The following is a 20,187-nucleotide window of genomic DNA, read 5'->3' on the forward strand; positions in this document are numbered from 1 at the left end:
TTTCCTTGCATTTATTGATTGAACTGTGCAATTCTGGTTTTAAAAACTCCCCTCTAGCTTTTCCTTTTTCCAAGATGGCCACTCCACTACTCCTAATTTGTCCTCATCTCCCTTCTGAGACCCTCTGCAGGATCATATGCTTGTAAGTGTTGCAGTGGTTCTCCTCTACAAGGGCATATATAGTGACGAGAATGTAGAACTTTCATCCACACTAACCAGAGCTACATGCATATGAAAGAGGAAAGACTAGATCACACAGAATAGCAAAGCAAAGGTGCTGAGAAGGATAACTCTATTCTCCTAACTTTCCCAGCTGCTGAATTTGCCTTGTAAATTTTCTTTTTCATGAAATTGAAGATTTAAGACTTAATCTGGGGGTCCCTTAAAGCAGAGGGCTTGGGATGCTAGTCCCTCTAAGGGAGAATGAACTGCACTCATAGAAGTAAATAGCCTATTGGCTACCAGCCACACAACTCTTCAAACAAGTGCTTCAGGCTCCGAGTTGTAGAAATAATACTGCTGGTATCTAGGATCTTGTTTTTGCAATATGTAGTGGAAGTCTGTGTCTGTTAGAACAGGATTTGCATATTTTTATCCCTGGCTGCGAAGACTATCCAGGAAGATAGGCAGAGTGGGTGGTACGTATCCCAGTAACAGCCTTCAGATGCATTTGCCACCATGAGCAGTAACATACAGTAGAGCAACATTAGAGAGGCTTATTTCTCCTTTTGAAAACGGGTTTTAATCCATCCCATCAAAAGTCTTGTGCCCCCTTTATTCCATCCCTTCCTTCAATCCACTGCAAAATTCAGTTTAAAGGGATACATTCCCAGTCATACAACTCTACCTCCAGACCTGTCCTGATCACGAAGACAAAACTATCACTACCAACCCACCTCTCAAATAAAAAGCATTCTTGTTTCTGTCATTCACTTTGCGTGGTTTTTAATGCAATATTTCCTAACAAAATGATCTCCTCTCTTAATGAACTTGGATAAAGAGGTTTAAAAATAAAACCCTTATGTATGCCTGACACACACATGCTCATCATAAAGGGACATTACAGTTCTAATGAAAGTTTATCATCCCCCAGTAATTTTGAATGTAATAGAGATTTCCTTGCATTAAGTGAACTTTGGATGTAGCCCACCCTCAATTAAAAATCCAAACATTATTTTGTTTTGCTTTGGGCAAAAGAAGGAGGGGAAGCATTTAAAATACAGGAGACAGACAAATAGCTTTTCTAAACAAACAGACTAATTGCTCTCATAAACGTAGGATACTCATAATTTAACAGCAGCAGTTTATATACTTGGGAAGCCATATAAATAGGGGGGGCTGGTCAAGGTTATGGTTGCGTGCAATAAAAGGGCTGGACTCAACAAGGCCCTGAATTGTTTGGTTGTGTATTTTGTGAGCCTCCGCCAAGTTTACATTCTAGCTGACGTTTCGCTCCTTGTGTTTATAGCAGACAAAGGAGCTGGCTCTGGGAATTTCTCAAGAGGAAGTCATAGTGGCAGGCGTAGTTACGGAGAGACAAAAAGTAACAGGTACAAACTGGCTTATGGAAGGGCAAATGTGGGTGTTGCTATTATGTGTAACGTCTGATCTTCTGTGAGTGTTGTTCACCACTTAAGGGTCATCCCTAAAATTACGTATAATAAATAACATTAATACTTTGTACATGTCATTTTTTTGGTATAAATTAGTTTTATATCTGCTATCTGCCAGTTGCCAGAGAGGTGTAATTTAGTGGTCTGAACACAGGGCTAGGAGCTTGAAACTCCTGACATTGTCTCTGTGGTTTAGGACAGGTCAATTCATGTAGCTGCATTGTTTGTTTGTTTTTTCATCTGTAATATAAAGGTTAAGCCACCTGCTTCACTAGGGTATTGGGAGAATTAATTAGTGAATGTTTGGAAAGCCTTTTGAAGAAGAAAAGTGTTAACTTTTATTGACCAATTAGCAGAGTCCATGTGGTGACTGAGCTTGCGGTGTATGCATTACACAAATTACTGCAGCTGAAGCCCCAAACAAAGCCCTCGGAAGCATAAAGAGCATTGTTACCAGGTGTGTGAATTAGGGAGCATTCACCTGATTGTGGCTCAGCTAGAAGTTGTTCTCTATGTAGCTTGGATTTAGTTTAACAAGGTATAAGTATTTTGGAATCCAGTAGAAGTTTTATTATTTAGCAGCATATCATCTCCAATTACTGTACCATACTGTAGTAAACTGCCCTAATTTTGTATTGCACCAATGAGCAGAGCAGTATTGAGGAGTGCTGCAATGAAAACTATATAAGTGCGTCTTCATTATAAATATGTCTAATGCTTGTTAAAAAAATCTGTGGGCTGGTTTAGTCTGTGATTGTTTTTAGGACTTAACATTAACTGAGCTTAAAAATGGCCTGACCCCAGAAATAGTGCTTCTGACTCAGACTGAGTTTTGGGAACGCTACAAGACCGTCTATTGCTACAGGCAAATTGTTGCTCAGAAACATTTTAGGTAATTTTACAATGAAACAGTGAAAGGGGTAAAACTGATTTGCTAAAATGCTATGTGTATTTTATATAGGGAGACCATATTTCCCTATGCTGAATACAGGACACCTGGCAAAATTACTTGTGTTCGAGTGAGTTCAACGGCAATTAATGTAGGGTTGCCAACCCTCCAGGTTTCTGGGAGTCTCCTGGAATCAGGCCCTATCTCCCGGAGGCTACTGAAGCCAAACTGGGAGATTTTAGGCCACTAAAAGTCCGGTGGCGCAGCAGGGCTAAGACAGGCTCCGTGCCTACCCTGGCCCAGCACCGCTCCGGAAAGCAGCCAGGTCTCCAGCAGAGGGGGTCTCCGCTCGCTGCCCCTGCCCCGAGCACCAACTTCGTAGCTACCAGTGGCCAGGAATTGCAGCCAGTGGGAGCTGCGTGGGCGACACCTGCGGACACAGGCAGCACGCGGAGCCTCCTGCACTCCCCCACGGCTGGAGGGCCGTGCTGGCCGCTTCCAGGAGCGGCACGCAGAGAGGGCAGCGCATGGAGTTCCTTGGCCCCAGTTACCTCGGGCAGCTCCCGGTTGGTGGCCCAGCGGGGCTAAGGCAGGCTCCGTCCCTGCACTCCAGTCCCCTGCCCCAGCCCTGAGCCACCTCCCAGAGCCTGCACCCCACACCCCCTCCTACACCCAAACTCCCTCCCAGAGCTTGCATCTCGCACCTCCTTCTGCACCCCAACCTCCTGCCCCAGGCTCAGCCCAGAGCCCCCTCCCATACTCCGAACCCCTCAGCCCAAGCCCAGAGCCTGCACCCGTCCCTCACCCCAACCTCCTGCCGCAGCCCGGTGAAAGTGAGTGAGTGTCGAGGAGAGTGAGCGATGGAAGGAGGGGGGATGAGAGGGAAGGGGGTGGGGCCTTGGGGAATGGGCGGGCAAGGGTGTTTGGGTTTGTGTGATTAGACAGTTGGCAACCCTAAATCAATCAGATCTATGCAGTACAAACGTTCAAATTAAGATCAAGTTAACTGAGCTCCTGTTAAAAAGAAATACCGTGTAGTTGGATCTTTTTATTTACTTTCGTATCTTTAAGGCTTTAGGGTTTACACAGGGAGAGGTGACATACAAACACTCCCATACACCTCTCTCACACGGCGGGGTGACCAACTGACCCAATCCTCCCTGCCCACGCTCTCCACGCTCCAGTCTGGTTAGGCCCCTGGGATGGACCCGCATCTCCTGGTACCTGGCACCGTGTCTTCCCAAGGCAACACGTGAGGGGGAAGGGGAGCACACAGGGTCACATGCCTCCCCTCCCCAGATTTCTGCCAGGGTTCACACCAGAATGAAACTGTCTCAGATAGAGGTGTAATTAGAGGAGGTTTTGGAACAAATTGATAGACTAAACAGTAATAAGTCACCCAGGACCAGATGGTATTCACCCAAGAATTCTGAAGGAACTCAAATGTGAAATTGCAGAACTACTAATTATAGTCTGTAGCCTATCATTTAAATCAGCTTCTGTACCAAATGACTGGAGGATAGCTAATGTGACACCAATTTTTAAAAAGGGCCCCAGAGCTGATCCTGGCAATTACAGTAAAAAACTTGACTTCAGTATTGGCAAACTGGTTGAAATTATAGTAAAGAACAAAATTGTCAGATATATAAATTAACATAATTTGTTGGGGAAGAGTCAACATGGTTTTTGTAAAGGAAAATCATGCCTCACTAATCTACTAGAATTCTTTGAGGGGGGTCAACAAGCATGTGGACAAGGGGGATCCAGTGGATATAGTGTACTTAAATTTTCAGAAAGCCTTTGACAAGGTCCCTCACCAAAGACTCCTAAGCAAAGTAAGCTATCATAGGATAAGAGGGAAGGTCCCCTCATGGATTGGTAACTGGTTAAAAGATAGGAAATAAAGGGCAGAAATAAATGGTCAATTTTCAGAATGGAGAGAGGTAAATAGTGGTGTCTCCCAGGGGTCTGTATTGGGACCAGTCCTATTTAACATATTCATAAATGATCTGGAAAAGGGGGTAAACTGTGAGATGGCAAAATTTGCAGATGATACAAAACTACTCAAGATAGTTAAATCCCAGGCAGACTGTGAAGAGCTACAAAAGGATCTCTCAAACGTGGGTGACTGGGCAACAAAATGGCAGATGAAATTCAATGTTGATAAATGCAAAGTAATGCACATTGGAAACATAATCCCAACTATACATATAAAATGATGGGGTCTAAATTAGCTGTTACCACTCAAGAAAGAGATCTTGGAGTCATTGTGGATAGTTCTCTGAAAACATCCACTCAATGTGCAACAGCAGTCAAAAAAGCACACAGAATGTTGGGAATCATTAAGAAAGGGATAGATAATGAGAAAATATCATATTGACTCTATATAAATCCATGGTAAGCCCACATCTTGAATACTGCATGCAGATGTGGTCACCTCTTCTCAAAAACGATATATTGTAATTGGAAAAGGTTCAAAAAAGGACAACAAAAATGATTAGGGGTATGGAATGGATTCTGTACAAGGAGAGATTAATAAGATTGGGACTTTTCAGCTTGGAAAAGAGATGATTATGATAGAAGTCTATAAAATCATGACTGGTGTGGAGAAAGTAAATAAGGAAGTGTTATTTACTCCTCATAACACACAAACTAGGGGTCACCAAATGAAATTAATAGGCAGTAGGTTTAAAACAAAAAAAGTATTTCTTCACACAGTGCACAGTCAACCTGTGGAATTCTTTGCCAGAGGATGTTGTAAAGACCAAGAATATAACGGGGTTCAAAAAAGAACTAGATAAATTCATGGAGGATAGGTCCATCAATGGCTATTAGCCAGGATGGGCAAGGATGGTATCACTAGCCTCTGTTTGCCAGAAACTGGGAATGGGCAACAGGGGATGGATCACTTGATGATTACCTGTTCTGTTCGTTCCCTCTGGGGCACCTGGCATTGGCCACTGTTGGAAGACAGGATACAGGGCTAGATGGACCTTTGGTCTGACCCAGTATGGCCATTCTTATGTTCTTAATGTGGCCAGGAGCAGCCTTTCGGCACTGTGCAGGAGAGAGAGGACGGGAGCTGCTTCCAGCTGCAGGGGAGGAGGGTGTGGGGAAGGGAAGACCTGACTCGTGACTTTGCAGAGCTCATCTCTTCCCCACTCCACTGTGGTTGAAAGCAGCTTGTCCCTTCCTGCCCGCACAGTGTCGAAAGGCAGCTAACACCTCCAGGCTGCTGCTGGCCATCAACATAACCAAGCGGCCAGCTACAGCGTGGGCAGGAAGCGGTTAAGCCCTAAGGATGCATTGTGCACCAGGGCCCAGGGAACCCAACTGCAAGGGCTTCGGCAAACCCGTCCAGACAGGTGACTCAGCAGGAGAGAGTGCCTAGACCCGTGCTCCCTGGGGGAAGGTCCTGGGGGTGGGGGAACAGATGAAGAGGGTGTTAAGCCCCTGCCCAGGGGGCTGCTGTCGAGCCTCCAGGGTCGGGGCACGAACAGGCTGGAAATTGCTTCCTCCCTGCCACTCCACAGCTTTGCTGAGGGGCAGAGAGGCTGCCAAGTGCCAGAGCTGCACAGGGCTTTGGCACATGCAGGGGTTGGCTCCTCCTGTGCCAGCGCCCTGGGCTGGAGAATCTTGGGCTTTCCCAGGGCGCTGGTCCAGTCAAAGGTAGTGGGGGAAGGAAGGAGCCTGCCAGCCAGGCTGTTGGTGAGCTGAGCCCACAGACCAGGGGCTAGTTCTCCACACACTGCTGGGATCAGGACATGCCCTGCCTAGACGGATATGGAAAAACAGCTGGGCTGGGGGGGGTGAAGGAGCAAAGCAGGAAGAGGACAGCGATAGGGGGAGCACGTAAAGGGCCACTAGGTGGGCAGCAGAGGCAAAATGTAGCCAGCCGCTGCCTGGCGCCTGCCCATACTCACCAGTCTCCGCAGCTCACAGCACGCAGCCAGTGCCGGCCAGAAACGGGACGGGGGATGGGCCCTGCTGGCTGAGAGCTGGCATGCAGCAGGGGCTGCACTGAGGGACCAGCAGGGGGAGCGTCCAGCCCTGCACGCTGCAGCTTTGCCCCGCCACCAGCCTTGCACACCCACCCCCATGGTCGGCCACTGGAACCTCCCCTCCCACTCACCACTGGTGGGCAGGTGGCTGGCGAGAAGGGATTCAGCCAGCAGCAGGACCTGCCAGTACTGGTGGGGAGAGACAGATGATACAGGACAATTTGCCTATTTTTAAGAAAAAGTCGGAACACCTGCAGGAGTGTTTAAATATGGGACTGTCCCTTTAAAAACAGGACATCTGGTCACCCTAATTTTTTATGAGGAACACAGCTGAAATGGTGTAGACACTAATTCAGTATCATCAACTCGAAGCATTCAAAAATTATGACTAAGAATCTCCCAACAGGGGTGCTCTTACAGATTTCAGTGGGGAGTGGCAACTTTCAGCAGGGGTCTGGTGTCACTTAGGCCCCTGGAAATTCTTGGATTTTTTTTGAAGGATAAAATATAAAAATCAGGCTATTTGGAGAACATTTGTTGTGATTATTTTCTATATATTCAATAATAATTCATATAGGTTTACTACAACCAAATTATCAGCAAAGGACAAATAGGTAAGTTTTAATTTTAGCTTTAACATGCAGTATGACGCCTGGGGTGTGGCAGGGGACCCCCGCACACACATACACACACACCTAAATGGTGCCCCTGCCTCCCAGACACATGGAATTATTTTTAAGCCTATTTTGGGTTCTTTTTACATGCCCTCTGGGCTAGAAGCATTGCTATAAATGAAAGCTGAGATTTTCATGCATTCATATGACTCTAGGCACTGGGGATTTAGGAACAACACCAAATGTCATGAGACTTATGATAAAATTCTAAAAGCTGACAATGCTGCTGAGTCAATTTTGGGTGTCTTTAATCCCAGTATTCTGTGTGTATATGTATTCCATCCAGGGCCGGCTCCAGGCACCAGCTTCTCAAGCAGGTGCTTGGGGCAGTCACTCCGGAAAGGGGCGGCACGTCCAGCTATTCGGCGGCAATTCGGCGGACGGTCCCTCACTCCAGCTCGGAGCGAAGGACCTCCCGCCGAATTGTCGTTGCAGATCGCGATCGTGGCTTTTTTTTTTTTTTTTTTTTGGCTGCTTGGGGCGGCCAAAATCCTGGAGCAGGCCCTGATTCCATCAACCTGTGTAGTATCTGAGCACCAAGGCCCTGATGTTAGAGTGCTGAGCAACTGAAGTCAATTGCAAGTACTCAACACTGCAGAATATCAGGCCCCAAATGCAGTTTTAAGTCTTGGTATTGGCCTTGGTAGAACTATGTGTTCTCTCTGGGTATGTCTACACTGCAATGTAATTCCAGGAGTAGTAGAACTCGAGTGAGCAGACCCTGGGCTTGTTAACCTAGGGCTTGAACGTCTACACTCATTTGTAATTGGAAATGGGGGCCATATCAGCAAAGGCTTTTCTTTGGTATCAATAGTTGTATTATACCTCCTCTTTGTTGTATTCTAGGGATGCGAGCAAGTGCCGGAATCACAGTAACCATGCTTGCTTAGATCAGTGGCTCTCAGCCTTTCCAGACTGCTGTCCCTCTTTCAGGCCTCTGATTTGTCTTGCGTACCCCCAAGTTTGACCACATTTAAAAATTGTTTACTTACAAAATCAGACATAAAAATACAAAAGTGTTACAGCACACTACTACTTAAAAGGTGCTTACTCTCTCATTTTTACCATATAATTATAAAATAGATCATTGGAATATAAATATTGTACTTATATTTCAGTGTATAGTCTATAGAGCAGTATAAACAAGTCATTGTCGGTATGACATTTTAGTTTGTACTGACTTCGCTGGTGCTTTTTATGTAGCCTGTTGTAAAACTAGGCAAATATCTAGATCAGTGGTTTTCAAAGTTCAGGTCGCAACCCAGTACTGGGTCATGGAATGCAAGGCACTGGGTCACCTTGCTCAGCACCCAGGGATCCTGGTGGCCGGCCAGTAAAAACTAGTAGTCCCTGCCTGTTCTGACACTGCACTGCACCCCGGCAGTGACCAGCAGCAGGTCTGGCTTGTAGCCAGGGGGGTCCGGGGCTCCACACGGTGGCCCAGCCCCGAGTATCGGCTCCGCACTCCCATTTGCTAGAAGCGGGCCAATGGGAGTTGGGAGGGGGTGGAGATGTGGGGTGCCTGCAGGCGAGAGCCGCGTGGCGCCACTTGCACGCCTCCACCTAGGAGCCGGACCTGCTGCTGGCTACTTCCGGGGCGCTGCACGGTCCATGGTGCCAGGACAGGCAGGAAGCCTGCCTTAGCACCCCTGCTGCGCTGCTGACCGGGAGTCGCTAGAGGTAAGCCTGCACCCCAATCCCGCCCCCCCCCCCAGAGCCCACACCCCCAGACCAGAGCCCTGACTCCCTTCTGCATCCCAACTCCCTGCCCCAGCCCTGAGCCCCCTCCCACACTCTAACCTCTCATTTCCAGCCCCATCCCACAGCCCTCACCCCTGCACCCCAAACCTCTGTCCCAGCCCTGCACATCCTTTCAGACCCCAAACCCCTCATCCCCAGTTCCAGTGGCTCGTGGGCATCAACAGTTTTCTTCAATTGGGTCACCAGAAAAAAAGTTTGAAAACCACTCATCTAGATGAATTGATGTACTCCCTGGAAGACCTCTGATTTACCCCCCAGAAGTACGTATATCCCTGGTTGAGAACCACCGGCTTAGACTTGCCTGTCTTGGTACCAGTGCTAGCAATGATTTTATGATACTTAGGTGATGTACAGAAGGCACACATGCACCCCCAATGTGTGTGCACACTACCCAGGATACTAAAATCAGTGCTGGTGACATAAGGATCTTCATCCCTCTGTATTTTCAAAATTATGATGGATTTGAATATAACCAAACCAAAGTAATCTAAAAAATGTAAAGCTTTAAATAATCCTGAGCTAGCTTTGTTCTAGCTAGATCAAAGCTATCTCCAGTAATAATAGCAGTACAGCTAGGCAACATGGGTATCAACTGCTCAAGTATGCGTCCAGGGTCCTGTCTGTGCAGAGCTAGTTCTACATATGAGTTCAGGTGTGCTGAGGCAGAATTCACTTTCTGGGTACCTCTGAACAAGGTAGATTCATTTAAGTCAAAGCGATTTAAATCACCAATTTTAATAATAATTTAAATCAGCAAGCAGGAAATCTTGATTTAAATAATTGATTTTAATTGTGTTTTACATTTGTACTTTTTAGTTATCTTCCTCAAGAAAAGTTGCTTCTCTTTGGTTGGTAACCATTAAATTAAATTGATTTGCAACTAAATACAGTCTTTACACCAATTTGGTGCTTCTTTTTGCTAACCAGAAGGATACACAGTTTCTATACTCATTTATTTAAGTACTTGCTAGCTTACTTAGTACTTAATTAGCTTACTTATTCAGATTCATAGTTTCTTTTATTTTAGAAAATGGTGATGGATGCATTTCTTATTTACTAGATTATTCATTTTTTACATGTTATTTGTGTCATGCTCTCTTTGGATGGAAATTCAAATCCATTAAATGCACAAAAATAGCACTTTAATTTTTTTACCTTTACTGTGCTGAAAATATAAAGAAAAATGTATCCAAGTTTATCAAAACATGTTTTTCATTTAAAACTCACTGATTTTTTAAAGAAAGAAATATTATCTGTAGTTGGTGAATTGAACTGATGATTTCTGGTCACCGTGTCCTTCAAGATTTTAAAATGAGCAGATCTCATTCTCTCACACCTAGTTTTTAGTCATAGATGGGAAGAGGAAAACAAGCTTTTCTACTTTTTCAACTCCTAATTGTTTCTTAACTTTGTATGAACTAGTCATTGAACTAAACTAGACAGAAAATGTAATGTCACTGCAGACGCTTCCGGACTTAGGCAAGCGTTCCGCCGTAACTCGAATTTTGCGTAAGTCGGAAACGTATACCCGACAATGATGCCAAAAAAATACAAAAAAACCCACTCCTATTTCTAGCTTACGGAACTTTTTCCGTAAGTGCGGATTTGTGTAAGTCAGGTTTGCGTAACCCAGGAACATCTGTGTATATATATATCCATGGTACACCTCCACCTTGAATATTGCGTGAAGTTCTGGTCACCCCCGCCTCAGAAAAAATATATTAGAATTGGGAAAGGTACAGAAAAGGGCAACAAAAATGACTAAAGGTATGGAATAGCTTCCATATAAGGAGAGAATAAAGACTGGGACTTTCAGCTTGGAAAAGAGATGACTAAGGGGGAATATGATAGAGGTCTATAAAATCATGACTGGGGTGGAGAAAGTGAATAAGGAAGTGCTATTTACTCATAACACAAGAACCAAGGGTCATCCAATTAAATTAATAGGTAGCAGGTTTAAAACAAACAAAAGAAAGTACTTCTTCACACAACACTCAGTCAGCCTGTGGAGCATTACCAGGTTATGGTGTGAAGGCCAAAACTCTAATGAGGTTCAAGAAAGAACTAGATAAGTTCATGGAGGATAGGTCCATCAATGGCTATTAGCCACGATGGTTAGGGTTGCAACCCCATGCTCTGGGTGTCCCTAGCCTCTAACTGCCAGAAGCTGGGAGTGGACAACAGAGGATGGATCACTCAATGATTGCTTGCTCTGTTCATTCCCTCTCAAACATCTGGCATTGGCCACTGTCAGAAGACAGGATACTGAGCTAGATGGACCATTAGTCTGACTCAGAATGGCCATTCTTATGTTATGTTCTTAACTAAAATGAAGAAAAAAAATTTCTGCTCCTGCAGAAGCAACTGCTGGTCTCAAAAGCGGGTTTAGCGCTTCTGCAAACTCTGCTTAGCCAGGTGCTTAGCCAATGAGTTCCACCAGTTCAGGGGTTTGACTTACTTTAAACCTTGGCAGCAAATATGTACTGCTTAATATTACTTTTTGTTTTTAATTTAAATGATTTTAGTATATTATAGTAAGTTTAGGTTGCCAATTTCAAAATTAATTTTAAATAGGTTTATTAAAAACTGTATTTAACTTAAAGTCTTTTTATCAATTTTATCCATCCTGCCTCCTGAAGCATTTTCTTATCATATGCTTTTCAGATGGTGTCTAGCTGGCTTGTAGAAAACGAGATCATTTGGGAATACAAGCTTATGTTCTTTAAAAGGTAGTGAGGCAATAGAGACGACTGTAGAAATAAACTGAGAGGCAATGCAATATTAAAGCCTGGTTGATTTTAACTACAGCTACAAAAAGTGGACGAGGCTGACTACCTACAAATAGCCATTTTCCTTAAGGGAAAACTATTATTCAATAAGAGCAAAAGCCATTCCACCAACATAAAACTCAAATAATCTGCCTCTATGGAGGTACTTATCCCAGTCTGCCCTCCCACTAGTATTCTGCAGCAGCCTATGAAAGGCCAGCATGGACAGGAATAAACTATACTGGTATGAAAACCTTAATACTAGTAGAACTGTGTCCATACAAATGTGTTGTACCACTTTAACTCTGTTTCTAAACCAGCATTGTTATGTGGACAAGCCCAAAGATTTCCAGGCATCTCTTTGACACCTCATTTCCCAGCTTCCAGTTCATTTTAAAGTGTTCCATTTTACCATACTGCAATGTGCAAGTGAATGGGTAAAGGTTCACAAAAGACCTAAGCCTGTTCTCTCACTAAGTCCATGGAGTTGAATCATCTTAAAATTAGAAAGCCCCTGAATTACACTGGTGTGAGATCAGAATCAGGCCCAAGAAATTCAACACCACGGAGCTGCAAGGTCCTCTGTAGCATGTAAGCTTCCGTGCATTTCCTCACCAACAGAGGAAGGGTGTTGCTTTGGTCTGTTTGGTTACTCTTTCCTTGGTTTTTGCTGAGACTGTCAACCAGCATTCCAATTAGTGGTGGTGGTTTGTGATGCAGATACCTATTCACATAGGTTAAGGAACAGCCAGGAGGTAGTGAGTGAAAGCTGTTACTTTCAAATTAGATGCGATTTTAAATGGTGAAAGATTCCACATTTCTTTATCAATCCCCCTCCCCGAATTGCCCAGTTCCCTCCAAACTGCAATAATAATTTCCAAAATGGTGTCTAATACACAAAAAGATATGGTCACCAACTGGCATTTAAACGGGATGTTATCTAAACTGAATCCAAGATGAGGGAATGAGTAAATGCAACTGAAACCACTTTTAATAATAATGGACCAGATTTAGCAGCCTCTCTTCTTTCCTTAACACAGGAGTTCACTTACTGATGCTTTTTCTGTGTTGTGTTACTGTATGTGCTACATGTTTCCTGGGAACTTGGCCTATGCTATAAATAGACACAAACCCGGCATTTGTGGAATCTAATTCAGCAGTGTAAAATGAGAGGTATACTTTACAGGCAATTATCAATAATGTTAGCAAAACATGACTCTTGCCATAAATAGAATATAGCAATGAGACTGTACCAACACAGTAAAAATTGCAGACTTAACATAGACTAAGAAGTTCTGATCCTACTGGATGCTGAGGGTGTTCAATTTCCATTTCAATGGCAGTGAAAGTTGCTCTGTACCTCTCAGGAAGCACTTAGCACCCTACAGGATTGGACTCTCAGCTTGTAAATCAGGAGTTTGGAAAATATGAAGTCACTGTGGGTCTCTGAAATATTTCCTAATATAAGCTATTTTTAATCTCCTCATTGGATGAGCTAAAATTGTGACTATTTTACTGTATGATCACATGGTGCTGGCTCTCCTCATTTCCAAATACATTAAAAGCTGCTAAAAATACACTAACTATTTTCTTATGTTACTTTTCTCTGTAAACTATCACTTTAGTTGCCACGGGGATGTTATGTGATTGTGACTTGGAGGGGAGGTGGATTGTGCAATTGTGAATGAGAGAGAGAGGAGGAGGGTCCACATCACTCTAGTGGTCCACACGAAGGAAGATTGAGAGTTCCTATACTAGGCCCCTGTCTCCTTCACTTTTAAGTCCCTCCTTAAAACCCATTTCCCCCATGCTTTGTATATTGAACCTTGTTGAATTGAATAGAAAGTCCCCTTTGTTGTATTCCTTGGCTGACCTCGCTCTATGACTGTGATCACCAAAGAGTCAGGAGTGGTGGTCCATTCTTGTATAACTGGAAAGCTCCAGCACTAGCTAGAGTCTGGTTCTAGGACCCAGTGAGGTGGGAGGGTCCCAGCCTGGAAGTCTACACAGCAATTAAATGGCCCCACAGCCCGAAGAACAATGCAAGAGAATCTGTCACTCAGAAGTTTCTGTGAACCAGTTCAGAATTGGTCAAACATACAGCCATTCAATAAATGATCTCTCAGCCATATTTGTATCATTGTTATTTATACAAGAATTATCAAAGTGTTCAGCACACTCCAGCCAAAGTGGGGGAGGAAAATTAGGTAAAATTCACACAAGGGCAAGGGTTATCTTGTACCATTTAACTTGGGTCTTTCAGTGTGTGTGAGATCTTGTGTGGGCCTTGTGCTCTGGAGTAAATTACACCTTCTGCCTACTTTAGAGGGGGAATCATTTTAGATGTCTTTGAAATATGATCTGATTATGGAGGTTATAGAAGTGCATTCTGAAAGGTACTCTACTGATCTTGGAAAGCTGTAACCAACGTGTCACTTTCTAGCTTAAAATAAATATTTATGCAAACTAGATGAGGAAACAATGGACCAGATCTTGAGCAGGTATAAACTGGCATAGCTCCACTGGGGAAGAATCTGGTTCACAGTATCAGTGTTCCTTTGGGTACATAGTTTGATTAGCTTATCCCTGCCCCTTGCTTTTCCTACATCCTACCTTTATGTACCAACATTTTTCAACGAAGAGTTGCATTTAAAAAAATAATAAAAGCTTTGTGTGTACTGTCTGATAGAAAAGCTAGGCTGGCAGAAAAATAGTAATCTCTTGTTGATGACAGAGCATGGGAAAGACTTCTTGGGTCATCTTGTCTAAACAGCCACATAAAGCAGGATTTTCCTCATAGACTGGTTCCTCATTTGTTTTATCAAGCTGCCTGCTAAAGAGCTCCAGACAGCCCACCCCAATTCCCCCTTTAGGCAGATTGTGCCTTTGCCGAGTTGCTCATACTGCTAATAATTTTAACGTGTAACTTTTAGTTTGAAACTTGTTGCTGCTTGTTATCTCCATTTTCAAGCATGGTAAATAATCCCTCCCCTACCTCATATCTACAAATATTTGAAGGAATAATGTGAGTTAGCACAGTCCTTTTTAATCACCTTTCCATCAAGCTACGCATAGTAGGTTTCCTTAGCCTTTCAACTTGGTTCATGTACCCTCATCTTTTTATCATTCCTTTATTCTCCCTCTCTGGATTGTCTCAAATTTATCTACAGTGTATTCTTTTCTGCAACGTTCCCAGGAGAAGAGATTGGAAGGCCCTTTGGATTATTAATGGCTACAGAGCTTTTCACCTTGGGGTCACTAGTTTAAATCCAGAGCCAGTGAATGCTGACCAAAAGCCAGTATCATCTGAAGACTGTTCAGTGGCCTCCGTGAAAAGTTTTGATGATCATTAGATGATCAAATACTATAGCAGTGAGAGCTCTGTAAGTACCTAGATGGATGGACAGATAGTAATTAGACTGAAAATTCCAGTAGACTAGTTGCTACAAATAAAATAAAATGCCACAATTGCCATTCACAGCAGAGCATCCAAGGCCAAAACAGTAGCCAAAAGACCAGAGACTTGAACCACCCTTTTACCCCTGGAAGTATCCCGTCCAGAACTGAGCTAAATCATGTTGCCAGGGCTGTGTGGGGAAACTTGTACTACTGTGGATGGTGTTGGGCCCGTTCTGTTAAGTAATCATGAAGGTTGTCATCCTGGCACCTTTCACAAGCTTTAATTTTTGTCTCTCCTACATTTTCAAATGCACGATTCTGAACAGCTGCTGAGGGTAGGCCTTCACTGCAGAGTTAACCGGAATTGTCTACACTGTGAAATAACCCTTGAGTTGCTGTGTCCTCACTGGAACTACACTCACTCGTGTGTGGCACTAAAACTTATAAGGGCAAATCCCATAATTCTTTGCACTGTAGTAACCTGAGATGTTTTATGAATGTACACTATGAATTGTGGGAGAACTTGTTTGGCCACATGGTAGGAATAATGTGAAGCCATTGGAGAACCAGCAGCATTCAAGTGCACTAGCCTGCATCCACACTGCAGAGTTGTTTTGTTAACAGCTCGGTTGTGCTCACTTGAGTTTTAACCTATTCCCCCAGATTGGTCAGCTAACTCGATTACCAGCCCCATCACACTCAAGTTAAGGAGTTCTGTGTGTGAATAGCATGCAAGTTAGGTGCAACTCTCAAGTTTCAACTTGAGTTAACTTTCCGGTGAAGACTAATCTTGTAATGCCGCACTAAGAGCCTTCCTCTCCCACTAGGATGACCAGATGTCCCAATTTTATAGGGACAGTCCCAATTTTGGGGTCTTTTTCTTATATAGGCTTCCCCCACCCCCCGTCCCGATTTTTCACACTTACTGTCTGGTCACCCTATCTCCTACTGCAGTCAATGGGAACTGAATGAAAGTCATCCCTGGAGGTGCTTAGAACCTTTTACAATCAGGCTCAGAACTATAATGCGGTAGTTCCAAATAATGTCATACGCACGCTGTTCGAAGAGGGTAATTACTTTGCTTTTCATTTCTGGTGGGCTAGGGACATTGGCGAGTAAAGTTATGCTGTATGGAGGATCTTTTCCTCTGTCTCAATAAGGAAAAAAACACCTTGCTTTTTATTTTATCAGGATCCCCAAACTTGTCTTTATTTCAAAGGCTGATTCCACATGCCCGCAGTTTAAACCTACTTGTTAAGATGACTCCATGGGTTGGTAATACTACACCTCAGGCCATATGTAATATCTAATATTCCAGCAAACATCTGTGGTGGTGTTTGATACAGTTGTAGCTCCAGCATGGATTAAATTGACATGAAAAATAATAGGCTGACATATATGCTCAAGGATATTTAGATAACAATGTTTTTTCAAACTTTTTAAGTGATATGCACCCTATTTGTGGAAATGTTCCTTAGTTTCTAATATTAATTTTTATTGAATGACATCGCAATAGCATAAAATCAGTTAAGACAAGAATAGAAGAAAAATCCATATACAGTTTTGATAAATCAGCATCACAATGAGTTATTTTTAATTGCACTCATTTAATATTTGATGTAACATAAAGTAAATAAACTTGAAATTACATGTCATGGCTTCTGAGAGGTTGAGAAGTTACTGAAATTCACACAAATACAGGATACTGTTAGTCTAATGTGGCATGTTAAGAAACTGGTATTCAAACAGCTTGCACCTACACCTTTTGGAGGGGGGGTGTGGAGGGGAATTCAAATGAACACTTCCATCTCCATGGTTGTCAAGCCAGACCTTTTTCAAAGCATTAAGTTCCCTTCACTTTCTTTTCATTTTTAGACCCACCGTTGTGCAGTTTGTATATAAAAAATGAAATTAAGAGAAAAATACATCTGAATGAGCTAGGATATATTGGAGATTTCTGTCTCTTAGCAGAAAAAGTTAACTTGTCGAACCAAGCAGATTTCTAGTAGTTGAGTTCATTGGTCAGGACAACACGTGCCTTCAACCTGAGGGGCTTTAACAGGAGATCCTTTAGACCTTATGTTAAAAGGGAGGATCCCTGATATGCAAATCCTTTCTTCGTATGTTGTAATTGCCAAATACACATAATGAAGAGGGTGAGTTGAAGACTAAGGGCCCGATTCCACAAGGTTCAGAATATATCATGAAAGGTGCCGAGCACCCTCAATTTCCATTGAGTACCCTCAAAGTTCTAGTCTAGGTGCAATAATAACCCCAATTCAGTATTCTCTGGTCAGCAATCAATGCTGCACCAATACTGACTGCTAAATATACACAAGGACACACATAGATCAATTGAACTAGCAGAGACTTTCCGCTGCTGCACGCTCAGTTGGTCCAAGCCCCAGCTTGTCCTTGTCTACACTTAGCGCTTGATGAGCTACATGCATTGCTGGCCACCCATGCTGAACTGGTGCTACTCCCAAAGGCAGACATGGCCTGAGGGTGCCTCACAGGAGGTTCTCAGCACTTCGAGCATTTTTTGAGATAGAAGCAGAACTCTAGAAAAGGAACTCCATCTTCAAACCGTCAGCCTAGTAAACCAGACCCTGTGGTCTGGCAGAGGGTTTGAAGATGGAGGGTCTTTTCTAGAGTTCCAGGGTGCCACATCTCTGAATTATAATGCTTAAGCTGCAATTTGCTCTTGGCTCTTGTGTACCAGTCAGACTGGAGTGATACCCTGACCTGCCATACTGGAGAGTCTCTTAATCCCTGGGTTGGAAATTTAGGAGGTAGCGTGCTTCTCTCCTGAAGAAGGAACTTTTATCGTTAGCCATAATGCCTTCATCTCATTAAGGGTGGCTTTAAAGACTCTTAAAACAGTCCTATATAATTCTTTGGCTAGAAGGGGTAGGGGTGGCATTGCATGGTTTTGAGGCTGGAGACAAAGAGTTAAAATTTGGAAAAATTGTGGTGTCTTATAGCTTGTACAAAGTCTCTAGAGACCTGCTCCACTACCAGAAAAATCTCTATTCTGAAAGGCTTTTGCAATTTGGCCACATTTCAAAAGGAAGGGGGAAAGAAACAACAACCAGAAAAATATGGTATTTGCTAGCTAAAAGGAGAATACTTGGCAGCCTACTAGCAGGTGTGATGGATCAGTTTCAGAACTGAAAAGGAAAATAAACTCAGGAAACTGCAGTATAAATAGATCTGATATAGAGCAGGTGCCCCGATTTAGCTTTCAGTTACAGCTACGCCTCTCATATTGCAGGGGTCTGTCTGTAGTAGTGTCAGGCAGGAGGTAAATACCTTTTGTTAAAAGTCTGGAAAAACCTTACTTGGTCAGTAGCCTCAGTTGTAGTCTCTTAGGGTTGTGGTTCAGGTGCTCAGCTACCATGGTGATGAGCATAGGATAAAAACCTGAAGAGCTGCTTCTCAGAATAAGGATGTATATATATTTTTTTTCCATTGTAGGTACTATTTCCCCTTTATCACCTGCCTTACAGGCCTGGCATATACATTCATGTGAATAGTAGGAAAGATGGTGTCTGGAGATTAAACCAATCCACTCAATTACACTGCTGGTTTGAGGCATTAAAATACAGACATTACACGGGTCAACATTTCTGTTCTGCATGTCACCACCACTGCAAAACCACCCAGGTCACCTGTGGGCTACAGGAAGCAGCTGGACCAAATAAGCCAAAATAGTCTTCCTCTGGTCAGACCACTACAAGTTGGGCTGTTTGTCTCACATGGAACTCACTTTCATACCTTCCTCTCCCTTTATTTAGAGAGCCTTGCTCTGGGCATCTGCATTACCGTACCCGAATCTGGAGGGCTCTTTTTTTCCACAATTAGAGGTTAATCCTATGTTTACTAAACCCTAGGCCTATTTCAAGAAAGGCATTTAGACTAAGCCAAAGTCAACTAAAATAATTCTTTGCATCTAAATATCACAGTGTTTAGGGTGGAGCACAACAATTTTAACTGTGGCTTGACCCTTAGCTTTAAGCCTCCTTCAGCCTTTCCATCTTCCACTGTTTAGCTTACTCCTTTCCACTAATCTCCTCTCTCGGTATTAAAGTTTTGAGGGCCACATTCTGCTCACCCTGTGCATTCAACAGTCCCCATAACTTCACTGAGTGTTTTGTGTTTTAAAGCAGGCAGAATTTGATCCTGGAAGAAAACACTACATTTCACACAGTATGATTTTCTGATGAGGAAAAGTAGAAAATATGCTGGAGGATCCATTCTTGGGGAAGTTGAATGTTTGCTGCAGAATACTGTTTGCAGCCAACTGGGGATAAAATTCATCTCAGTTGCACAACCATGTGATCACTTCTTTCCATCGTTCAATGTTGCTAAGACACAAACATTCCTCTTCCTTCTGGACTGCATCCGGCTTAGGGCTGTGCAAACTCTGTATGTTTAATTTGCATGAGCCTGCAGGTTCACTTAAAGTTTTGGGTTTGATCCATATGAACAAACTGGAGATACTTTGAAAATGCATCCCTCCCATAATTTAATGTCCAGTAACTTGGCTTGAAGTTGTTCGTCTGTTGTAATCTTAAAAGGTGAATCATTATTCCAAATTCTTAGATTTTTTTTTTAATCCACTACTTCATCTCCCAAAAGTACAAGAATCAGAAATACAATGGTAGCCACTAAGGACCTGATCCAGCTTTCTCTGCAAACCCCAAACTCCTACTGATGTTAGTGAGAACTTTATGTATGCAAGGAATGCTAGGGTTACCATATTTAAAAAATAAAAAAAGAGGACACTCCACGGGGCCCTGTCCCCGCCCCTTTCCCACCCCCGCCCCGTCCCTTTCCCACCCCGGCCCCGCCCCTACTCCACCCATTCCCCACCCATTCCCCAAAGTCCCCGCCCTAACTCCCCCCTCCTCCCTCCCAGCCACGCGAAAAGGGCTGCCCAAGCGCTACCGGCTTCACGGTTTGCCGGGCAGCCTCCAGACCCTGCGCCCCCGGCCGGCGCTTCCCCTCCCGGGCTCCGGCGGCGCAGGGTCTGGAGGCATGGGGGCTGCCCGAAGCCGGTAGCGCTCGGGCAGCCCAGCT

General features: G+C 43.7%; 1 protein-coding gene across 2 annotated transcripts in view; it reads left to right on the forward strand.

Moving 5' to 3' along the window:
• The window catches only part of FBXL7 (F-box and leucine rich repeat protein 7), a 357,295-nt gene that overhangs the window by 314,035 nt on the left and 23,073 nt on the right, over positions 1-20,187 (forward strand). Inside the window, exon 3 of one of the 2 annotated variants that reach the window (XM_034761566.1) lies at positions 1,469-1,550. The exons of the other annotated variant lie outside the window; for it this stretch is intronic. Coding sequence (XP_034617457.1) covers positions 1,469-1,550 — 82 coding nt within the window. The remainder of the gene's footprint in view (positions 1-1,468; positions 1,551-20,187) is intronic. 2 annotated transcript variants of the gene reach the window in all.

This window comes from Trachemys scripta, chromosome 2 (genome assembly GCF_013100865.1).
Source record: "Trachemys scripta elegans isolate TJP31775 chromosome 2, CAS_Tse_1.0, whole genome shotgun sequence".
Classification (NCBI taxonomy): domain Eukaryota; kingdom Metazoa; phylum Chordata; order Testudines; family Emydidae; genus Trachemys; species Trachemys scripta.